Source organism: Vulpes vulpes, chromosome 1 (genome assembly GCF_048418805.1).
Source record: "Vulpes vulpes isolate BD-2025 chromosome 1, VulVul3, whole genome shotgun sequence".
Lineage (NCBI taxonomy): Eukaryota > Metazoa > Chordata > Mammalia > Carnivora > Canidae > Vulpes > Vulpes vulpes.
The window spans coordinates 13,789,028-13,811,495 of record NC_132780.1 but is presented as its reverse complement, the minus strand read 5'-3'; the positions used below and the strand labels follow the sequence as shown (position 1 = coordinate 13,811,495).

Below are 22,468 nucleotides of genomic sequence, written 5' to 3'. Positions count from 1 at the left end.
TAAATGCATGGTAACCCATCTAATAAAGGAAATAAACAGAACTCAGGCTATTGGATTCCTCTCCTATCTCCCCCAAAAGGACGAATGTCATATACTGAATATAGTCTGGAACAGGAACAGTGTCCTCTGAATGAGGACAATTCTCTCTCTCTAGAGTGATTCTTAGCAGAGCCCCAGAGAGTCAGTCTCTCTCTCTCACACACACACACACACACACACACACACACACACACACACACACGGTTCGTCATATTGTGTAGTGGGAGACCCTGGACTAAATATAACTGGTAGGATTTTTAGGAAAACCAAAAGATCCATACAGTACATTACTATAGGTTTCCCCCAAAGCACCTTCTTGCATTCTATATTCAACATTACAGCTCTCTGATTAGCAACGATTGTCTCATAATTTCCAACAGAGCTTCAAAACAACCTTTTCAATCAAGTTCCTCATTCATGCCCCAAATGTATTCTTGGTTAATTGGTGCTCCCCTTCTGGCTCTGAAAAAAAATTTAAGCCCAAGTTTAAGAGAAAACCTGAGTGGACTTGTTCTCACTGTCAAAGTCTATGAAAGCACAAATGCTTATTAGACTCGGTCTCCTTTACACTGGCAGTCAGTATTATGTATTATGACTGGGTCATCCTGGAGCATCTTTATTTAGGGATTGAACAGGAAATAGCATAAAGTCTTGGCCTTCCCAGCATCCCTAATCCTCTGCCATGATATGGGAAAAGAAAGATATGTCATCTCCTCACAGGCCCCAAATAAAGTAAGACCACAGCTTTTTGCTCTTGAAAGGTATGAAGCCTGGCAAATCTGGGTCAATCTCTGCCACTATCTCAAAATGAACATGGGGGCTAGCTAGAAAGGAGGGTCCACTAGTTCTAGGAAAGTTTTTTGTTTTTTGTTTTTTTTTTAATTTATGATAGTCACACAGAGAGAGAGAGAGACAGGCAGAGACACAGGCAGAGGGAGAAGCAGGCTCCATGCACCGGGAGCCCGACGTCGGATTCGATCCCGGGTCTCCAGGATCGCGCCCTGGGCCAAAGGCAGGCGCCAAACCGCTGCGCCACCCAGGGATCCCTCTAGGAAAGTTTTTTACAAACATCCTGCGTCATAAATAAATAAAAATTAAAAAAAAAATTAAAAAAAAAAAACATAAATAAATAAAAATTTAAAAAAAATTTAAAAAAAAAAAAAACAAAACAAACATCCTGCGTGATCCAACACTCACTCATTGGATTTGGATTTCCCAGAGTTATAGGTCAGTTTTTATCTGCTTGCCTCCTCTCAAATACTGAATAAAAATGCATTCAGAAGACCTTTTTCTATGGAAGCAGAGGTGATTCTTCACTCTGACTGAAATAATTTGGGTCCCTACCAAGATATTTCAGTATCACTAGGTGGTGGATGAGAACAAGTTGGTTCAATGATGATCAGAGCAATTCTCTGCTCTTTGAAAAATAGATATGGGTTGCCTATTGTAATTTTTTTTTCTTTTTTTAAGAACAGGTGTGCTATAAGCTAGGGCCCATAGTTAAAGATAGTCTATTTTTGTCATCAAAAACACACTACAGCAGCTCTTTGGGCTTTAAATAAACTGAGAAAATGCGTGACACCAGTTCAAAACAATTTCTCAAAGTTCCAGTTGCTATTTCAGTGTCTCCATGCCTTTTTTGTCCTTTACTCAACTAGACTCTGAAGCCAGAAACAAACAGCACCAGGCTATTCTTAGGGGGTACTGGGGGAAATGGATTTTTTAAAGATAATAATCACAGTCCTTTGTCTGTAAACAAATTAACTAGATTGATTTAGTGGTCCAAATGTGTCCCTGGCTATTGAATATTACCATCTTTCTTGTAGGCTGGACTTTAAAAGCCCACTGGAAGTCAAAATCAGAAGAGCAGATTAAAAAATCTCCACTCCTCCATTTAGTAACTAACGTGGGCAGTGGCAACAGGACAATGCATGGTACTATACCTGGCAAGCAGTAAGTATTCAGTACATTTAGGGAAGTACAAGACCCTTCCCATGGTATTCGCAGACCTCACTCTCTGCAGTAGCTCCTCTAGATTTCTTTCAAGTTTTTTCTTCCCTCATGCTCCAGGTTCCATACTGTTTTCTCAAGAGCTCTCCCCACAAAACCTCCATCTTCACTGTCTTTGTCCTCCTCACCCTGTAAGTCTCTACTCAAATACTATTTCCTTGGGGACCTTTCCAGCTATCCTGGCTGAAGTTAAAACTCCTTGCTCTACAATGCCTTAGTACTCTGTACCTCCCCTCTGGCAGTATCCAAAATGGATGTCAACACATGTTTAAAATCCATCATCCTGGGGCACCTGGGGGGCTCAGTCCATTAACCGTCTCCCTTTGGCTCATGTCATGATCCCAGAGTCCTGGGATCAAGTCCCTTGTTGGGCTCCCTGCTCAGAGGGAAGCCTGCTTCTCCCTCTCCCCTTCTGCTCCTCCCCCTGCTTATGCTCGCTCTGTCAAATAAATAAATAAAACCTCTAAAATCCATCATCCCTATGGTGGTAAACTAGATAAACACACACACACACACACACACACACACACAGTACTCAGCACAAAGCCAGGTAGGTGCACAAATGCTCTCTCTAAATGCCCATGCCCGTGCAAAGAACGTTTCTTTCCAAAAATGGATGAAGGAGCATATGCTTTTGGAGCAAAAGGACTTCTTTTTAAAAGATAACAATCGGGGGATCCCTGAGTGGCTCAGCGGTTTAGTGCCTGCTTTTGGCCCAGCACATGATCCTGGAGTCCCGGGATCGAGTCCTGCATCGGGTTCCCTGCATGGAGCCTGCTTCTCCCTCTGCCTTTGTCTCTGCCTCTCTGTGATTCTCTCAAGAATAAATAAATAAAATATTTTAAATAAATAAATAGATAGATAGATAGATAGATAGATAGATAGATAGATAGATAAATACAATTATTTCAGGAATCAGAAAATCCAAGGTCAAGTAGGCATCCCTGCCCCATTTTTAAGGCCACGGTATTTATCTGGCCTTATAGCTCACTGAGTAGGACTAGCCTTTTCTGAAGCACACACTGAGAGTCTTTCCTGAGCAGATTACAAAGAGCTCATATTTCATACCATTCAGCTTGTCTGTCAAAATGCAACATCTCTCCCTAGGGAGCTAGCAGTCCAATTCCCCAGCTGGTTTTTATTCACACTAGAAACTTTAACTCCGTTCTAGGCCTCACAAAATGAGAGCTGTGTCCACACAAAGCCACAACAACCAGCCGATTCACTGAATCCAATGAAATAAGCCAATTCACTAGGGGGGGACACAAACTGTCAAACTGGTTACTTGGTGCCTTATAGACCAAACAATGCGTGATTGAATTGGTTTGCTTTTCAATAGGTTGTCTTGTCATGTGGTAGCTACAGTGAGTGAAAGATTTTCTTTATCATTCTGTTTTGTCTTTTTTTTTTTAAACACAAAGATAAGAGCACATCAGATAGACGGGTGAATAGCCAATAATGTCTTCTCTTTAAATCCATGGTCAAACACACTAAATTCAGCAACTCGAGCTTGCCCAAAAGGCACATTTTGTGAAGCAAGACTCCCCAGCTTGTTTTTTTGGTTTTAAAGTAAGACCCTGCCGGTCCTGATCTCATCTTTGCAAACGCATGGTACTGAGAGACAGAGACCATGTGCAACACCAACTCTTTACAGACAAAGCATCTATTCATGGGCCCCACTGAAGTGCAATCGTAGATTTTCAATTTCATTCAGTTGAGTGCGGAAGGCTCCCACTATGAGGGTGGGTTGCTAAATGGTTCAGCTGGGAAAAGGACCCAGACTGACAGTAAGCTTTACAGTCTGCACTTTCATTAACAGAAATGAAAGCGATTCCCTCACTCCAGCTCCAATTTTACAGTAAAGAGCTAATCTAGCAAATCAGCCCAGGGAAACGGGCAATTTCTCTTTCTCCACATCACATTGGTACCCAGAGCATAGCTTTTGTTGTCGTTGTTAGGGCTGTTGCTAGGGTAAGTGCTGAGAGCAGCTAAGTAATATAGAGTGTTAAAAACTTACACAAAAGGGAGGGACACTATTGATCCCCCAAGCCCTCAGCTAGACCAGGACAGCACTCTCCTCTCCTTCAATGACATACACATTTTTCCTTCCCTCGGCCACTTCTTCAGTCCTACTTACTCTTTGAGGTGAATCATGTGCCCCCAGTCCCAGTGAGGGAGCAGAGGAGTTGGGATTTGACTTTAAGCGCCCCTTACCCTTGCCCATTCCCAGAACCTGAGCTGCTAATCATGCCACACACTACACTACCTTAAGTGCCCATGGCATGGGATTTCCATTCTGCCCAGACACAGCGCCCCCTGGGCGGACCAACTATTTTCAGCAGCTGTGCAGGCCTTGCTGCCTCAACTAGGAGCTATGGTCTGGGCAAGGATCTGTGCCATTTCCCCAGTGGTATCTGGCATGCAGGAGGCACTGTGTTTTCCATTACCAACTGGCTCCCCCCTCACTTCAAATAAATACTGTATTGCTTTGTCATGCCAATAAAAATCAAAGGCCAAATCCCCCACATAGAGGTTGGCTTGGCATTCTCTGCCCCATGGTATCTTGCTTTTCCAGTAAAACAAGTGTCAGTCTGCTTTCTTAAGGCAGCAATTTTAATAGGAGGTTTGCCTCAACAGAGAAGAGAATAAAAGGCTCTGCTTATCTCTGCACTAGGATGACAAAACAGCTACGTTCATTTCAAAGCACCATTTTCCAAGGCAGGAAGACAGTTTCACCTTTTACTCACACTTTCCAAAGGATACTCCTGACTTACTTCTGGCACGCTATTGCTCTTGGGCCAGAGATCATTTTTATTTGACTTGAAGAGGTGTGGCCCACATAACTAACAGACAGGAAGTTGATCACTTCTTGCATGCTGACCCAGCAACCCAGTGTAAGGAAGTTCTAAGTTAGGAAGTGGCTCCTTAAAAACATGGACACCAGCGATGTTCTGCTGAGCCTACCTTGTGTGTTCTTTAAAGCATGGCTTGTTTGGGAATGTGTTTTAAAAGCATTATCTTCAACAAGTATTAAAAATGTAGCTAGAAGCCAGAAAATTAGTTGTAATTCAATGTGCTATTATACCACCTTCCTAATTCCCAGGTGTGTGAACACCCCCACAAATTAAGACTGTCAGCATTTAGATAAGCTATTCTGGTAACAGTCTTCATCAGGGGTGGAGGAGGAAGAGAAGAAAGTCAAAATGTTCAAAATGTTTGGATTCCAGTATCGTTAAACAGGAGAGCTTTGAGGAAATACTAGGAGCCAGGTGAGGCTACTTTCTGACTTCCTAAGAACGGTTTTCTATGGGTCTGCCCACTACTAATCCTTCCAGAACAAAATATTGAAGGCAGATGAAGGAATCCAAGTGGAAAAACAAAACAAGGGAAAAATCAAATGCCTATGATATTTACTAACATTCAATTCAGAGTGGGAGGGAAACAGAACACACAACGATACTGCCCTGGCCTTTCTGAAACTACACAAAAAATTCTGGAAGCTTCAGCCAACGGTGATTGGGGAGCACTCTGTATGTTATCAGGGAACGCAAAATGAATACATTTTCCTTGTGAGGGCCATGTTCTTCCATCTCCAAGGGCCCTCTTAAGCAGTAAGAGCTGCAGAACTAGCCTCCAGGTGATATTTTACAATAAATTGTCAACTCTTAAAACAGCTTGGACTCCAGATCCTTCTGATTTGGTATGTCTTGTAATAACATAAGCTTTTGGCAAGCTTTCTTCTTAAGTTCCCTGAAATGTTTTCAGACAAGTCACTTTGTTCTCTGCTGTTTCATGGTTGGGAGCAAAGGAAAAGCTTTCAATGCAGAGAAATCATTCTGTATCACAAGGCTGGTTGTGGGCTAGCATGTAACACAGTTCTGTTGTCAGGTCTCGCCAAGATGTCTTTCTCTGAAAAACAATATTTCCTTCTACTTGTGGGGGTGGTGGGGCGGGGGGGGGGGGGGGTTGAGAAATTCCTGTTCTATCTCAAAGCCTAAGCCCAAGGGGACAGGGCACTCTACTCTGTACACTGCAATTCTACACAAGATAAAGATGCTTAATCTGCTGCTGCATTTGGGACCATTTCCCCTACATCTGATGGCAGGCCTGACATTCATAATACATGAGGTTTACTTTCTCCCTATCCCTCTTCGGTCCCTAAATCAAATCTGAAGCCCTCACTGACAAGAGCAGCATTTCACTTAAAATAATGCAGTTGGAGGGCACTCCAATTTTACAAACAGGGAACAAGTATATTTTATTTTGTTTTATTTTTAGTGGGAAAAGTGTATAGCTCACAGTGGCAAGGTTCTTACTTTTCATTTATGTACTTAAGTCCCTTCACTGATTTGTGTGTGCAAATAAAATAATTATTCAATTTTTCCTAATCTAAAATGCAGCAACTTAGGGTGCCTGGGTGGCTCAGTGGGTTAGGCATCTCCCTTTGGCTCAGGTCATGATCCCAGAATCAAGCCCATGTTGGGCTCCCTGCTCAGCAGAGAGTCTGCTTCTTCCTCTCCCTCTGCCCACCCCTCTCCCCCACTTGTGTGAATGAGTGCTCTCTCACTCTCAAATAAATAAATGAATAAAATCTTTAAAAAACAAAATAAGGGGAAGTAAAGGGAAGGTCAGTGAGGAGAAGTGTGGGGAAGCAGGAGCTTTTACAAGCTGTATGGATGAAATGTTTGTTTAGCAGTCAGAGACTGAAGCATGCAATTTTAGATTCTGGTGTTTACGTAAAGGAAGAGCAAGCATATAGTCACTGGCTTGGCAACTTGTTAGATACCGACAAGTTCTACACGATCTGCTCATTTTGGTAATTACCTAACTATTGTTTTAGACAAAGACAATTCAAACCCGGCTGTCTATCCAGGGTCCTTACTACCTGTAAGCTGCCAGTAGCAGCAATCTGAGACACTCCTTACTTTATGCTAAGTCAGAGAATAAATACACACACAGATCAATTTCTTTTTTTACCAGAATAAGTTGTCCTTGAAAATAATCATCATCAATCAGCTCTCACCGAGAAACTGCGAGCCACTGCTCTGACTCATTCCTTTTTTTTTTTTTTTTTTTTTATGATAGTCACACACAGAGAGAGAGAGAGAGGCAGAGGGAGAAGCAGGCTCCATGCACCGGGAGCCTGACGTGGGACTCGATCCCGGGTCTCCAGGATCGCGCCCTGGGCCAAAGGCAGGCGCTAAACCGCTGCGCCACCCAGGGTCCCCTCTGACTCATTCCTAAACTGGCTTCTTACCTTAGTGTTCCTCCTTAGACTGCGAAGAATATTCCTCCTCCTTGGATCTTCATCTGTCTCATAGGGAATGACAGCATTGTCCCCTTTATAACCTTGAGATGCCTGATCCTCCTCTTTTTTCCGGATGGGCCCCAGCTCATCATCACTCCCCACACTGAAGCTGGTTCTGTAACTGGCAAACCTCCCTAGCCGGCTGCATCTTGTCCTGTACAGCACTGGCTTGCTCACGATGGAGACCTTGCGGCCTCGCTCCAGAGAGCTGGTGTCCATTTCACTGTCAGAGCCATTGCCACTGCCATTGGACTGGGCTTTGTTGATATTCCTAATGGTAATGATTTTGCCTTGGGTGCTGTCGTGGGGCACTGAGTATATGTTTTCTTCTTCATTCCTTGGCTTTACCACAGCATCCATGGGTTCAGCGTAATCAGAAGGATCGAACCCATCCGGAGGTAGCCAGGTGCTAGAAGACACAGACTTCCTCTGTCCATCTCTATGGCCTTGGTCTAAATAAGACAGATCCCCCTTTGTAATATCAAATTGGACAGGAGGCTTTGGTTTGACTGGTGGAGGTACTTTGTTGTTCAGTTTACTCTCAAAATTGCTCATGATGAAAGACAGCCCATCATTTCCCTCCAGTTCCATAGAGAGCTTAGAATGGTCTTTGGACAGAGAGGGCAGTGATGTGTCTTCTCGAAACAAGCTGTAAGAAGGGGGCTCGATATCCTCTTCTGAATCCTGCAGGTTTGAGTTGCAGAGTGGAGAGCCCGCTCGGGGGGAATTAAACACTTCTTCCGTGGTACTACAGGCCTCGGCAGCATTATCGTACATATGAGTAGCCTCAATTATGTTCTTTTTATCCACCACATCTTTAAAAAATGGGTGGAAGATCTCAAGTTTATGCTGGGGTTGGCTACAGGGGATGCTTGTGAATCTTCCATCAATCTCTTGAGCAATCTCCTCCCCCTCACTCAGCTGTTCCCGACTTAAGTCATTGTCCAGGACATCTATAGCGCCGTCAGTGAGTGCAACCAGCTGAATGGGGATAATATCTTGCACTTCACAAAGAAAGGCACGTAACATAGCCAAGGAGGCCTTACGTTTGGCTGAATAAAAAACAATGTACCCATGGACCAACCGGCTTTTTCTGATACTAAATGAGGAATGGTACGAAAGAATAGACAGTTCAATGCGCTTCTTGTGGAGTCCGATTGGTAGTTCAAGTAAAACAGAGTTGTTGCTTCCACAATGGGAAGACTTACAGGTTTGGGACTGAAGGACAGGAAAGAGTATGTCATCTGCACTGAAAGGATCTCCACACATTAGACACATGACAATTCGCAGGTCAACATCAGCCAGATCTTTGATGCTCGCAGTAGAACTGACCAGGTTTAAGTTACGCTTGGAGTCCAGGAGTCCTTTCAAAACTTGACTGATTTGCTTTTCATTAATGTTGCGTCCATAACCAATGCCAGCAGAAGCAGGGTCAAGAAAGACACACTGCAATTTGCTGGCAATCTGCTGACCTTGCTGTATTAAGCTATGCAGGGTCTCTCCACTGGTATCTCCTCTCTTGTTAACCAAGATTAACGTCAGGGGAAGATGGACTAAATGATTATCTCGCCTGCCAAGTGTGGACTCTCTACTCTTCTCTATACTCTCTACCACATAGGATAGAGATTCCTTTGAATTGTAAAGGCAGAGACAGCCATGGGGCTGAAACGTTGGCGTTTGGAAAGAGTTCACAGGAAGCCTGACATTCCCTTCTATTGGCCTCAGGGAAAGCTCATACATTTTACCATCTATCACATACTTGTCATCATTTGTACAGAGAGCTCGAATCTCATTAGCCAACTCACGTGCGAGGCCATCTTTGCCCAAGATAACCAAGTTGATTCTATCAATGTTGGGGTCAGAGAGTGAATTTTTCTGATTCCGGTCAGATGGCCGGATAAACCGAGAACTAATCAAGTGCTCAATCTTAGCATCCACACAAGCTGGGCAGCTAGGGCATGTCTCCTTTGTTGGGTGATACACAAAATGAATGTGTTTCAGGATAAGAGCATCACGCTCTGCTTGGAGCTTCTGTAATGCTTTAAATCGCTGTTCCTCCCCCAGAACATCTTGAATGACACCCATCTTCTCCTTGCTGGGCTTAGCATCCAGCTCCAGCTCATAAAACAATTCTGAATATTCCAAAAGCAGCTCCTGAAACTCTTCCTTTGCTTTGTCTATGATTTGCTTTTGGTGTTTGCCATAAATATCCATGTATACAGATTCTTCTAGCCACTGGTAGAAATCTTCATTCATAATAAAACTACGGGCCTCTTCCCAAGGCTTTCCAGGAGTTATGAAGGGAGAGGTCTCCAGGTTTTCTTTAAATGCCCTTCTCATCTCAGCTCTTTTCCTCTCATTCCGCAGCTTCTCTAAGTGGGCCTCGTACAGCTGCTCAGCAGGGACTGTATCCATCAAGTCAAAGGGAATCCGTTCATTCTCCATGTTGTCAATGTGGCTGGTGGCATCCCATGGTGTTTCTTCGAGCACAACAAACCACTTCAGGAATTCTGGCTTGGTCTCCAAGAGCTTTTTGGTTTTTATGCAGCTTAGGTGGTCTATTTCATCTAGATTAGGTATAAGAGCTTCAAAAGCTAACGGAAGGGCTGCCAGGTACAGCTTTCTCCTGCGCTCAATGTGCTCGTGCTTCAGGCGGTGGATGTGCTGGAGAAAGAGCTTCTTGGCTTTCTGAGTCCCTTCCAGGTAAACGTAGTCCTGGTACTCAGGAGAGGCCTGCATCTTTCGGCTGACACTCAGCCAGTTCTCATTGTGGTTCTTCACGATGCGACTCACCAGCCACTCATATTTGTCTTTTGCTGTAGCTATCTGCTGACTCTGCTGCTTGAGAGCCTCAAAATAAGGAATGATTTTTGTCTTTCCCCGACTTTTATCAATGAGTTGCACTAAGGTGCTGAAAGCCAAGTCCACGTTTACATTGGATCTTGCTGAGGTCTCCACAACCTGGAGGTTCTTTTTGCTTAAGGCAAAAGTATGTGCATCTCTAATGTACCGCTCGACACCCTCATCACACTTAGTCAGGACCACCACTATGGGCTTTTTTGTTTTTGCAAGCTGATTGTAGAGATTGGACACAAACTTAAGCTGGTCATCAAAGTTCCTATTCATGCCCCTGCTAACGTCAATACCAAGAAGAAAACCATCAATCAGCAGCTTTCCATCTGGCATTTGTTTCTGCTCAAAGTCCTGCTCCAGCCCCAGCTGGTCAGTGCAAAAGTACATGAGTTTTTCAGCTGATGCGAGCTTGGTTGCAGCAGCTCTCTTAATATAGGGCTGCAGGGCCGTGCTTCGATGAGGTTGAAAAGTCTGATCATCAATGAACTCAGTCTGCTCCACAATGTGCATCTTACATTCCACACAATCCTCCAGGGAACGGCTAACTTCTCCCCAGTAGAGAAAGTGGTCATTATTGACCACTCGCCCACCAAAGTCACTGGTGCTAAGGACAGAGGTATGGTCCAAGTGAAACTCATCAGCACTTGGGCGCACGAAGCGGTTGCACAGACAAGACTTCCCAATGCCGCATTGGCCCTTCTCCTTCTCGGTCCCAGACAATCCCACCACACTGATGTTGTAGGTGGGAATGCGGACATCTTGCTTTCTTGCCATCATCATCGTCGACACATCCTGCCACAATCAGCCACTTCCAAGATCAGATTAGTGTTTTCCAGTGGACCTGATGGTTTCCCCACATCATCAGTGGGGGCCAGCTGCCCACGCAGCTAAGGTGTCAGGTCCCATAGTGTCTGTATACCAGTACGAGGTCAGTTTTCACCACGTCTCATCGCCAAATAGTAAACATTTCTTCCTAGATGGAGGGGAGAAAAAGAAAATCCATCAGCATTGTAATTTTGGAATCTAATTATAATCACTGAATACAGCAAAAATCAATTTTATTATTCAACAAATACTTAAGAGTAAGCATCAAATGTGCCAGGCCTTATGCTGAGTGAAGATATAAGAGTAAGATTGACATCTATGTGCCCTCAGGAGGTACAATACATCTAATGGAGGAAGATGTATAAGCAAGTGGTGTGCTAAGTGCTAGAACAAGGGTCTGAGGGCACCTTGGACAAGCAGCTGATTCCAGGGCTAGAGCAGAGTTGGTACAAGATGAGCCTAGAACATCCTGTAATGCAGGAAAGGAAAAAGTGCTTGGAAAAAATGATATGGCACCTCACAAAGACACAGGAGCCAGCTTGAAGGGGCTCCCACTGGACAAATCTGGCAGTTTGAGCACTAGGATAATTAAACACAGGAATGAATTATATCCCACTGCAAGAAACAGGAACTTGAGTTCATACTACTGGATCAGAAAAGAATCATTGCTCAATGATAAGATTAGGGGGATGATTTTTATAAGGATCAAGATATTTGCATGGAATTGAGGTGTCTCTTCATATGCTACTTATTAGTTCAAAGGGAAGAGGAACAAAAAACCCACTACCCACTAATAATACAGTAGAGAAAAGGAGTTAACACTTTGGAAATTATCACCACCAAAGAGGGACAGAAGGACACTGTGGTCCTCCAGATATGGTACCCCCAAGGGGATACCAGTGTGATGGCCTAGAATGCATTACCTCAACCTGTTAACAAGGAAACATCAGATAAACAAAAAATGAGCAAGATTCTATTATGGGGGGGTGGGGTGGAGAAGTAGTGCACACCCTACTTTTCAAAAAATATCATGGTCATAATGGATAAAGAATGGCTATGTAAACAATCCAGATCAAGAGAAGCTAAAGAGGGCAGCCCGGGTGGTTCAGTGGTTTAGCGCCGCCTTCGGCCCAGGTCATGATCCTGGAGACCCGGGATCGAGTCCTGCGTCGGGCTCCCGGCATGGAGCCTGCTTCTCTCTCTGCCTGTGTCTCTGCCTCTCTCTCTATGTCGATCATGAATGAATGAATGAATGAATGAATAAATAAATAAATAAATAATGCTTTAAAAGAGAGAGAGAGAGAAAGAGAGAGAGAGAGAGAGAGAGAGAAGCTAAAGAGATATCATAAGTAAATGCAAATACTTGAACCCAGAATGAATTCTGCACCAGAACGGGAAATACAAGACACTACGTCAATTAACACACTGGACTATGAATGGAGTACTAGATAGAAGTATTTTATTAATGTAAATCTAGGAAGTTAATAACCACCATGTGAGCAAATAGCCCTACTCTTATGAAATACACACTGAACTAATTGGGCAGGGTGTAAGATAATGTATGTGACTGGTCCAGGAAAAAAAACATGTGTATATATGGAGAGGAAGAATGCAAATGAGGTTAAATATTAACAAGCATTATCTGTACAGGTTATTCCTTTGTATTATTTTAATTTTTGCAATTTTCTATAGATTTGTGATTATTTCCAAATAAAAACCTTTTTTAAAAAAGTGTGAATATGGAGTGGTTTCCCCAACAAGAACATAAGCTCTATGTGGGTAAGGGCCACCCCTTCTTTACTTCTGTAACCTCAGTCTATGACACACAGCGCTTGATACACTACTGAAGGAATTAGTAAGTGAATGACTATGAAAGCATATAAAAGAGTCCCCAAACCCAGCCTTCTGATTCAGGAAAGCCCTTCTGGAGGAAGTTCCATCTCAGGGGAAACCTGAAGCAGGGTTCCTTCCCCTGTTCCTCAAGTGTGTGTGGGGAGGAGGTGGGTGAGATGTGTTAGCAAGTATGCAGAGATCGAATTAAGCCACTTTCAAGGAGCTTGGATTCTTTCCCAAAGGCTATGGGGAACCACAGAATGTGGCTGAAAAGTGGCACCTTACAGGACATAAAGTTTAAAGAGCTGAAGTAATGAAATGTTATGATAATGTCTTACAATATCTTTAGCAACTTCCTGGTTGACACAAGTGAAATATGTAGGCTTTGGCTACCTAAGTATTTCTGGCTACTAGTGTTTATACTGCACTGCTATCTACTCACACTTGCAAATAAGACCATGCAATTGGTCAACCTGTAGCTAAATGAAGTCTCCTAAGATAACTCAGAATTCAAAATAAAGAGAACAATTTTTTCTTGAATCTCAGTCATGCCTGGTAGGAAACCAGCATTTCCACAACCTTAATGTTTTGTGAGCCTATCTCCTAAGAAACGACACAGGAAGTCAGACCACCACAAATTATTCTAAGAAGAAGGGAAGACTAATGGGAGAGGAAAGTTGTCCCCTCTGATGATAACCTCAAAAGGTCACCCAAACATCCATATCTTCTTTGATAACCCAAAAAGCAAAACCCTCTATGGAAACAAAATGTGGCTACATGTGGTATGTAAAAATTGTTTGACCATTTTCAAAAGAGAAATCTCAACGATTATAAGCAATCAACTCCAGATAACCTACTGGCATGCTCCTAAAGAAGCCAAGTTCCAGACTTCAGCAGGAAACAAGCAGGCACCCGTGGGAAAGAGAAAAAAAAACAAACCTTCCCCAACTTCCACTTCCCTAGGTGATTGTTTACTTAGGAAAAATTATAAAATGCTAACTAACATACAGCCTCTGAAATACCAAATAGCAAAGATTTGTACAAAATCAAAATGCTTTTGCACATTACTTATAGTACACACATACAATTTTGTTTCCACATCTGAGGAGACTCAGGTTTAACAAGAGTCTCAGGTAGGAATGATGATGGAAATTTAAGTCAAGGGTGCTCCCATAACAGAGCCCATCTCTATCAATTCCCCAATCCAGGGTCTGGCAGGACTCAAAGCCACCTACTTGACCAATCTTGAAATGCAACTTGGTGACATAGGTCCCACGTCCAGTGACTGCTGCATGCAGCTAGGAAATTGTTCCACCTCTTCTCTGTAAAGTGGGTTGAATAATCGATTCTTCACAAAAATCTCAGGAAAACAAAACACCAACCTGCTCTTCAACCTCAAGAAATAAAGATAGCAGCTCAACTTTGAAATAAGCTAAAATGTATTCTCCATTCAACAATTTCCCCAGTTTTTTAAAGTACTTTAAAAAATTTCAGGTTGATTTTGTTTATTTATTTATGAGAAAGAGAGGGAGAGAGGGAGAGAGCATGTGCAAGCACAAGCAGGGAGGAGGGGAGAGGAAGAACCAGACTCCCTGCTGAGCAGAGAGCCTGATGCAGGGCTCAATCCCAGGATCACAGGCAGACGCTTCCCCACCAGGCGTCCCCCATCCCCAGTTTTTTAAACACATAGTATTCAAGTCAAAGTCTCAGCAATCTGAAGGATGCTGAAGAGAAGAAAACAACACTCTCAACTCTCAAGAACACAGCAACTGATATTTTAAACCCAGAATCCTAACTGACTAAACTAAAAAAAGCTACAAAAAAATGAGAATTAGCTGGCATGGGAATGGTTAATTTGGGGACACCTGGTAACTTTCCACTTGTTAGAAACCTAATCAGTTCCCTGGTATAAGTACACTCTTCTTACATGCCTGTCTTTGATGTCTGGATAATGCAGTTTTGCTAGTTCCTCAATTGGACTGAATTACATGGTAAACAAAGACTGTTATAAATCTAAAAACGCTGCAAACACTTGGTTTAAAGGAAATAACTCTAAGTGCTTGGTCACAAACACGTTCAACTTTTCTAAGAGGTGGGTAAAAAAAAATTAGCTGAGTCACTAAATTTAATGATCTCAAGACCACAAAGAAAGAGAAAGTAGAAGGCAAGTCACGTCCAAGACTTTGCAATATCTTTGGTTTAAATCTGACAGGAACCAGTGTTCTTAGTGGGCAACCAAGCAACTCAAACAGCAAAATCTGAATGCCCATTCGGATAATTTGCCAATATTAATCCTTTTAAAACTGAAAAGTTACAATGGAGGGGGAAAAAGAATTCTTTAAACAGTAACTACTTTTATCTTTGAGCTTTACCGAGCTAGTTGTATTAGAAAAACTGAACCTCAATATTTAGTAGTTTTACATCACAAGTGAATTCCTTCAGAAAGGAAATACTTGAGGAACATCTTCGGTTCTTTTCTACAAATATATGCTGTACTTACTACAACATAATGCCAACAACTGAGAGCTTTTTCAGAACCTGTCACCAAGCTTCCGGAATTGTTTATTTGACTTGCTTAACCACCATACCAGCTCCCCAAAGAGTGCCTCAACTGGAAGGTAGGAGGGTATTTTCTTTTTAACACCTCTACAAAACCCAGGGCAAGAAGTGGCAACATTCCCATGATAGTAGACATTTTGCAGGACACAGAAATGCCGTTGAGACCCAGCACTATTATGACTGCTTAAGTTCATACTGTCACCAGCTCTGTCAGTTAAGTCTCACCCTCCCATCACTCTCCTAGGAGGAAATGTTTCTGAGCTCTGTGATCTGGAATGTCCCTGGAAGATAGGGATCCACCACTGTGACCCATAACTGAAGTTACTGTCTCTACCTCTGACAACAGTCAACAAATTCTGAAAATGCATTTGGTTTCAAACAACCATGTAGAGAATACCACCAAACTAACACCACTATGATATATAATAATAAAGTAAGGAAATAATTTCATACGGAGCTGCTAGCAAAAAGGAAGTAAAGTACTTGTGACCAGTATTTTTCTTAATCCCAACAGAGGAAGCGAATGGAAATATGCACTGTAACTAACAAAGCAAAGAGCATTTTGTAAACCTCCTTAATACTTCATACTTCTGAACACCTTAAATTTCTGAATGAGTTTTGAAAGCTATGAATTACCATCAGCAGCTGGTTAAGATGTTTGCATTAAGTAAATACATGATAAGACTCCTATCTACAGGAGAAAGGAAGAGCAAAAGGGAGGGATCTCACTGGGAAACACTTTTCCTGTAAGAGAAGACTCCAAAAGGAGAATTTTTCTAGAGGAATAGATTTTTCCAAACAAATGAGGAAGGATGGAATATAAAAGCTCCAGTTAGAAGAAAATACAAATCTTTTTTTAAAGATTTATTTATTTATTCATGAGACACACAGAGTCAGAGACTCAGGCAGAGGGAGAAGCAGGCTCTCCACAGAGAGTCCGATGTGAGACTCGATCTCAGGATCTGGGATCATGCCCTGAGCCAAAGAAGGCACTCAACCACTGAGCCACCCAGGCGTCCCAAGAAAACACAAATCTATGGTCTACTGAACTACTGAACTTGAACAAGACAAGACAGTCTTTCAAAACCACAATGAGCTATCACTTCATACCTGTCAGAATGACTAACTAAAATCAAAAACACAAGACACAATACGTGTTAGTGAGGATGTGGAAAAAAAGGCACCCTCTCACACTGCTGGTTGGAATGCAAACTGGTGTAGCCATTGTGGAAAACAGTACAGAGGGATCCCTGGGTGGCGCAGCAGTTTGGCGCCTGCCTTTGGCCCAGGGCGCGATCCTGGAGACCCGGGATCGAATCCCACATCAGGCTCCCGGTGCATGGAGCCTGCTTCTCCCTCCGCCTGTGTCTCTGCCTCTCTCTCTCTCTCTGTGACTATCATAAATAAATAAATAAATAAATAAATAAATAAATAAATAAATAAATAAATAAATAAAAAGGAAAACAGTACAGAGGTTCCTCAAAAAATTAAACATAGAACTACCCTGCAATCTAGGAATCACACTACTGGATATTTACCCGAAAAATACAAAAGCATCAATTCAAGGGATATATGCACCCCTATGTTTATCACATATTATCTACAATAGCAAAATAATGGAACCTGAGGTGCCTGGGTGGCTCACTTGGGTAAGCATCTACCGCTGGCTCAGGACATGACCCCAGGGTCCTGGATTCGAGCCCCACATCGTCATCATCATCATCGTCATCGTCATCAGGTTCTCTCCTCAGCAAGAAGCCTGCTTCTCCCTCTCCCCGCCCCCCGCTCATGCTCTCTCCATCTCTCTCTCAAATAAATAAATAAAATATTTTAAGAAAAATAATGGAACAGTCCAAGTGTCCATCAATAGTTGAATGGATAAAGATGTGGTATATATACATAATGGAATAATATTCAGCCACAATAATGAAATCTTGCCATTTGCAACAACATGGATAGAGCTAGAGAGTATAATGCTAGCAAAATATGTCAGAGTAAGATAAATACCATTATGATCTCACTCATATGTGGAATTTAAGAAACAAAAGAGCAAAGGAAAAAGAAGAGAGAGACAAACCAAGAAACAGACTTTTAACTAGAGAAGGAATAATTGTTACCAGAGAGGAAGTGGGTGGGGGATAAGGGAAATAAGGGTTAGGGTTTAAAGACTACACACTTATAGGGGCACCCAGATGGCTCTTTTTCCAATAGGGTCATGATTTCAGGGTCATGAGATCGAACCGTGTGTCAGGCTCTGCATTCAGCATGGAATCTGCTTGAGATTCTTTCTCCCTCTCCTTCTGCTCCTCACACTCATGATCCCTTTCCCCCTCTCAAATAAATAAATAAATCTTAAAAAAAAAAGAAAAGTACACACTTAGTATGATGAAATAAAACAAAATGATTTTTAAAATCTAAGGTAGAAAAAAAAATAAATAAATAAAATCTAAGGTAGTCTTTAGAAACCCAAATGTTTCCATTTTTATATTAATAAATGTTAGAGTGAATTTTCAGAAGGTTTTTATTTTTCCTTTAAAAGCTTTAGACAGGGACACCTGGGTGGCTCAGTGGTTGAGTGTCTGCCTTTGACTCAGGGCGTGATCCCGGAGTCTGGGGATCGAGTCCCGCATCAGGCTCCCTGCATGGAGCGTGCCTGTCCCACTGCCTGTGTCTCTGCCTTTCTCTCTCTCTCTCTCTCTCTGTGTCTCTCATGAATAAATAAATAAAAATATAAAAAAAAAAAAAAACTTTACACAGGGCAGCCTGGGTAGCTCAGCGGTTTAGCGCTGCCTTCAGCCCAGGGCGTGATCCTGGAGTCCCAGGATGAAGTCCCATGTTGGGCTCCCTGCATGGAGCCTGCTTCTCCCTCTGCCTGTGTGTGTCTCTTGCCTTTCTCTCTCTCTGTGTCTCTCATGAATAAATAAGATCTATAAACAAACAAACAAATAAATAAATAAAAGCTTTAGACAGGCATGCCTGGGTGGCTCAGTGGTTGAGCATCTGCCTTCGGCTCAAGGTGTGATCCTGGAGTCCTGGGATTGAGTCGGCATCAGGCCACAGGGAGCCTGCCTAGGTCTCTGCCTCTCTCTTTGCGTCTTTTACGAGTAAATAAAATCTTAAAAAAAAAAAAAAAAAAAAGACTTTTAACAAGACTGCCTGAGTGGCTCAGCTGGTTAAGCATCTGACTCTTGAGCTCAGCATCATGAGTTGGGCTGCGTTGGGCTCCATATCAGGCATAGAGTCTACTTTAAAAATAAAGAAAGAAAATAAAGAAAAGCTTTAGACAAACCAGGGAAGAAAAGCTGGAAGTGAAGTCCAAGGTCCTTATTCAACCAATTCATTTATCTGTGAAACCCAGATAAACTTACAGAACCATAAAAGTCAGTGATGCGCACAAAAGATACGTCAGGGTTATTTAGCTACACATAGGAAATGTAACTTTATGAATGTGACTGACACAGAGGGAGTCTTTGTTTCCTCTGTGATTTCTGTTGGAAAGTGAAGCAATGCCCTTAATTCTGCTCATCTTTTTACCACATGAGGAAGCGCCTTATGAAATGACTACATCAACCCAACAAGCACAACACAACCTTTGATACAAAATACAAGAGAAGGGACACCTGGATGGCTCAGCGGTTGAGCGTCTGCCTTCAGCACAGGGCGTGATCCCAGAATCTGGGATCGAGTCCCACATCGGGCTCCCTGTGAGGAGCCTGCTTCTCTCTCTGCCTGTCTCTGTGTGTGTGTGTGTGTGTGTGTGTCTCTCTCATGAATAAATGAATACAATATTAAAAAAAAAAATACAAGAGAAAAGTAGCCACTTCACAGCCCCAGTGACAAGAGCAGCTAAATTCTCTCCTCCCTTCATAGTATTTCAGAGGGGTTAACCATTTTATTACTCTAGTCTCTAATCTTTAGACCTGAGAACTAAACTATGCATATCAATCAAATCACTTATTTATAGAGCTGACACAATACAAAGAAACAAAGAAGAAATGGATCACTGTCCTTCCTGATGAGAATCTTATAATTTACGTCAGATAGTATTTTTACTTAGAAAAAAGAAAAATGAAGCCACAAGACAATCGAGGGCATAGATCATTTCCTGGGTTCCAAAGAAAGGAAGAGGAGATCATTTAGATCTAGGGTGGCTAAGGGAAGGCATCAAAGCAGAAGCGAAATATGAATTGTTACATGGAAGACCAGCAGGGCTTGGAGATGACCCAGGCGTTGTAAAGACAAGAATAATGGTGACCAAATGGAAAAGCACCAAACACATTCTGGGACAGACTAACTAGAATAATTTTCATGCATGGGAGGTGAAAAATGAGAAGGGTGGCCAGGGCTCAGACTATGAACAGACTGTATTTTCACTTGTGAGGATCTAGTATGACAACAATCTTTGACCTCATCAATGTTATTTACTGTGGGTAATACCACTACTTTAATTCCTCATCCAGCAAACTAACAGGCTAAGGAGCTGATCATCTAACAAAAGAAAACTCCATTTGAATATAGCAAATTCTATTTCTATTCAGTCCAATAAAAATTCAAACAATAAAATGGGGCAGGGGGCAGAAAATCATAGATTTATGAAGGAACCAAAGAACAAATATTTACCTAAAATAGCACTGAAGGTTGCTCCCACTAGTACACACACCTACTTCTGTTTAATGTAGGAGGATTTCCTCATAGCCATGGAATGAAATCTCGCTACATCCCCAGGGCTCTGGGTACAGGAAATCTCTGAAATGGGTCATCTGGACCTTTGGAAAGACTGATTTAAGTGTTTAACCATCTGGTCTTAAAACATGTAATCTCATGCAACAGATGGGCTATTCTTGGACACTGGGTATGTACAGGCATTCAGTTCTCACTATACGCTGTGCAAACCCAATAGCACTCTTCAGAGAGCCCGATGAAAAAAATCAAACGCCATTCTAAAGGACTGATATTTTAGACCCAAAAGTAACTTTTAGAAGAGCAGCTATGAAAGATTCTTTGCCACTGCATTTATAATTTTTGCAAACTTCTCTTCCTGTTTCTCTTGATTCATTTTCTCCCCAAGCCCAGGTAAAGGTATCTCTGAATTCCACAGTAAAACAAAACAGAACTATGCTGTTACTTTACCATCTAGCTGGCCCACACTGAATAAAGCAAGCAGCCCACTTTTCATCCTGACACAGTTCTCATGCTTTGAGGTGTGCAGAACTCTACAAGCAGGTCCCAAAGAAATAAAATTTCTAAGCCAAGTTATTCACAGGATGAAATCAGATTCCCCTGGTGAATGAAGGGGGCTGCTTTCAGCAAAAGAACTTCCTTAAACTTTATCCTCAGCAGGTTTCTACCAGGTAGCTCTGGAGTTCTAATCAAGCTATCTGATCAAAGCAACTATAAATAAACAAAGACAAAACCCAAGGCTGAGAAATCTTTCTCACTGATGCAGCACGATTTCTCTGGGTTACCTACACTAAGAAAAACAACAACAACGAAACAGGATTTCTGATAAGCTGTAAAAATAATCCAAGCCAAAGGAAATGCAAAACCAAGGCCAATGCACTCCAATAAGCCTCGGGATCACAGCCTATTTACCATTAATGTGGTAAGTGGAGATTCTTAGCAAACCAAGAAATAAAAACACAGCCAAGTCTTACCTTTGAATTTCCTGGTATCAAATCAATTTTATACTGTTTTTATAATGGTAAAAAACAAACAAAAAAAACCTGTAAAATTATTTCAGCAGTTGCTTCTGAGCACTTACGGTCTATTCAAGTGTTCTGCATTTTTTATAAACTTCTCAGCAAAAAAAAAAAAAAAAAATTAAAACCATGTTTCCATAAAAATTTCTCTGAATATGCAAGAATGAGGCACTGTCCAGCCAAATGTGCCTTGAAAACAAAGGGCAGTGCTGAAGAAACAGGCATTTCTGTCAATTGGGGAAAATAGGTCAGCTTATTTTCAAGTCCACAGTAAGCCTTACTCTTCTATTCCCTTGGTAGCATTCTAAGATGACATGAGGATTTCAGCCCATTATTTCTAATTATTCCTCACTACTCATTTGCATTATTCTATAAATTGCCAGTCCTAAAACCGGCTACTGGAAGTAACAAAAGTCACACTACATGCATAAACTTTTTAAAGAAGAATGGTTTTATTTTACTTAATGCATCTGTATTGAAGATAAAGACAGTGTTCACAAAGAAACAAAACCAACTTCTAAATCCAGCAAATTTTAGTAATGAACAATTTGGATCCACAGATTAAAGAATTTAGGACTCACACTAGCAAGACCAATACTCCTATTCAACTTTTCCACTTTCTGGTCTCTACATTTACTTACACACTTGCCTTATTTCAAATGAAGCCAGAAACAGAGGTCTAAGAGAGATGAAAAAAATTAACACAATTTGCAAATTAACACATGCAAAAGAGCCTGGAATCAGTACAAATTTAATTTGTGCCCTAAGGTCTATTTTTTTTTTTTAGGTCTATTATTCATATTCAAAAACCTGCTAAACTGAGGTGTTTATCCCTGTCTTTTTCTAGAAGAGATGAATATTTGATTTAATATGTGTAAAACAAACTGGATTTGCTGAATGGAAAGATGTTACATGTAGGCACTTAATAACAAAAAGTTATTAAGGAAAATAGTACTTCCTATTCAAATATTTATCACCTCAATATTTGAAAAGCATATTTCAGGGTCTACTTAGAGGAGATATGGCAGAAAAAGAATACAAGTGGAGCTTCTATTTCTTGACTTGGGTTGCTTACATGGGTAGTCACTTCATAATTGTTCATACTGTGCATGCATTATACACTTTTCTCTACAGTTTTTTTAAAAGTACACAAATCAGAGAAATGAAGAAGCACAAGTTCACGGAGCTAGCAAGTTGATCTGCAATTTGAACATGGCCTTCTCTCAACCACTATGAGCAACCTCTGCAATACACTCTTCTCCTTCTACACTAGGCCTCTGCCTGGGATCATGTCAAACAGGTGACTCTAATCCTCACTGTAGCAGGTCAGATGAAATGTTGA

The 22,468-nt window shown here is 41.8% G+C and overlaps 1 protein-coding gene across 2 annotated transcripts in view; it reads right to left on the bottom strand.

Moving 5' to 3' along the window:
• ARHGAP35 (Rho GTPase activating protein 35) overlaps nt 1–22,468 on the bottom strand; it is a 132,124-nt gene that overhangs the window by 72,247 nt on the left and 37,409 nt on the right. For both annotated transcript variants that reach the window (XM_026013918.2, XM_072755486.1), the window contains exon 2: nt 7,307–11,183. In XM_026013918.2, the coding sequence (XP_025869703.1) occupies nt 7,307–10,990 (3,684 nt within the window). In that variant the 5' untranslated portion in view covers nt 10,991–11,183. The remainder of the gene's footprint in view (nt 1–7,306; nt 11,184–22,468) is intronic.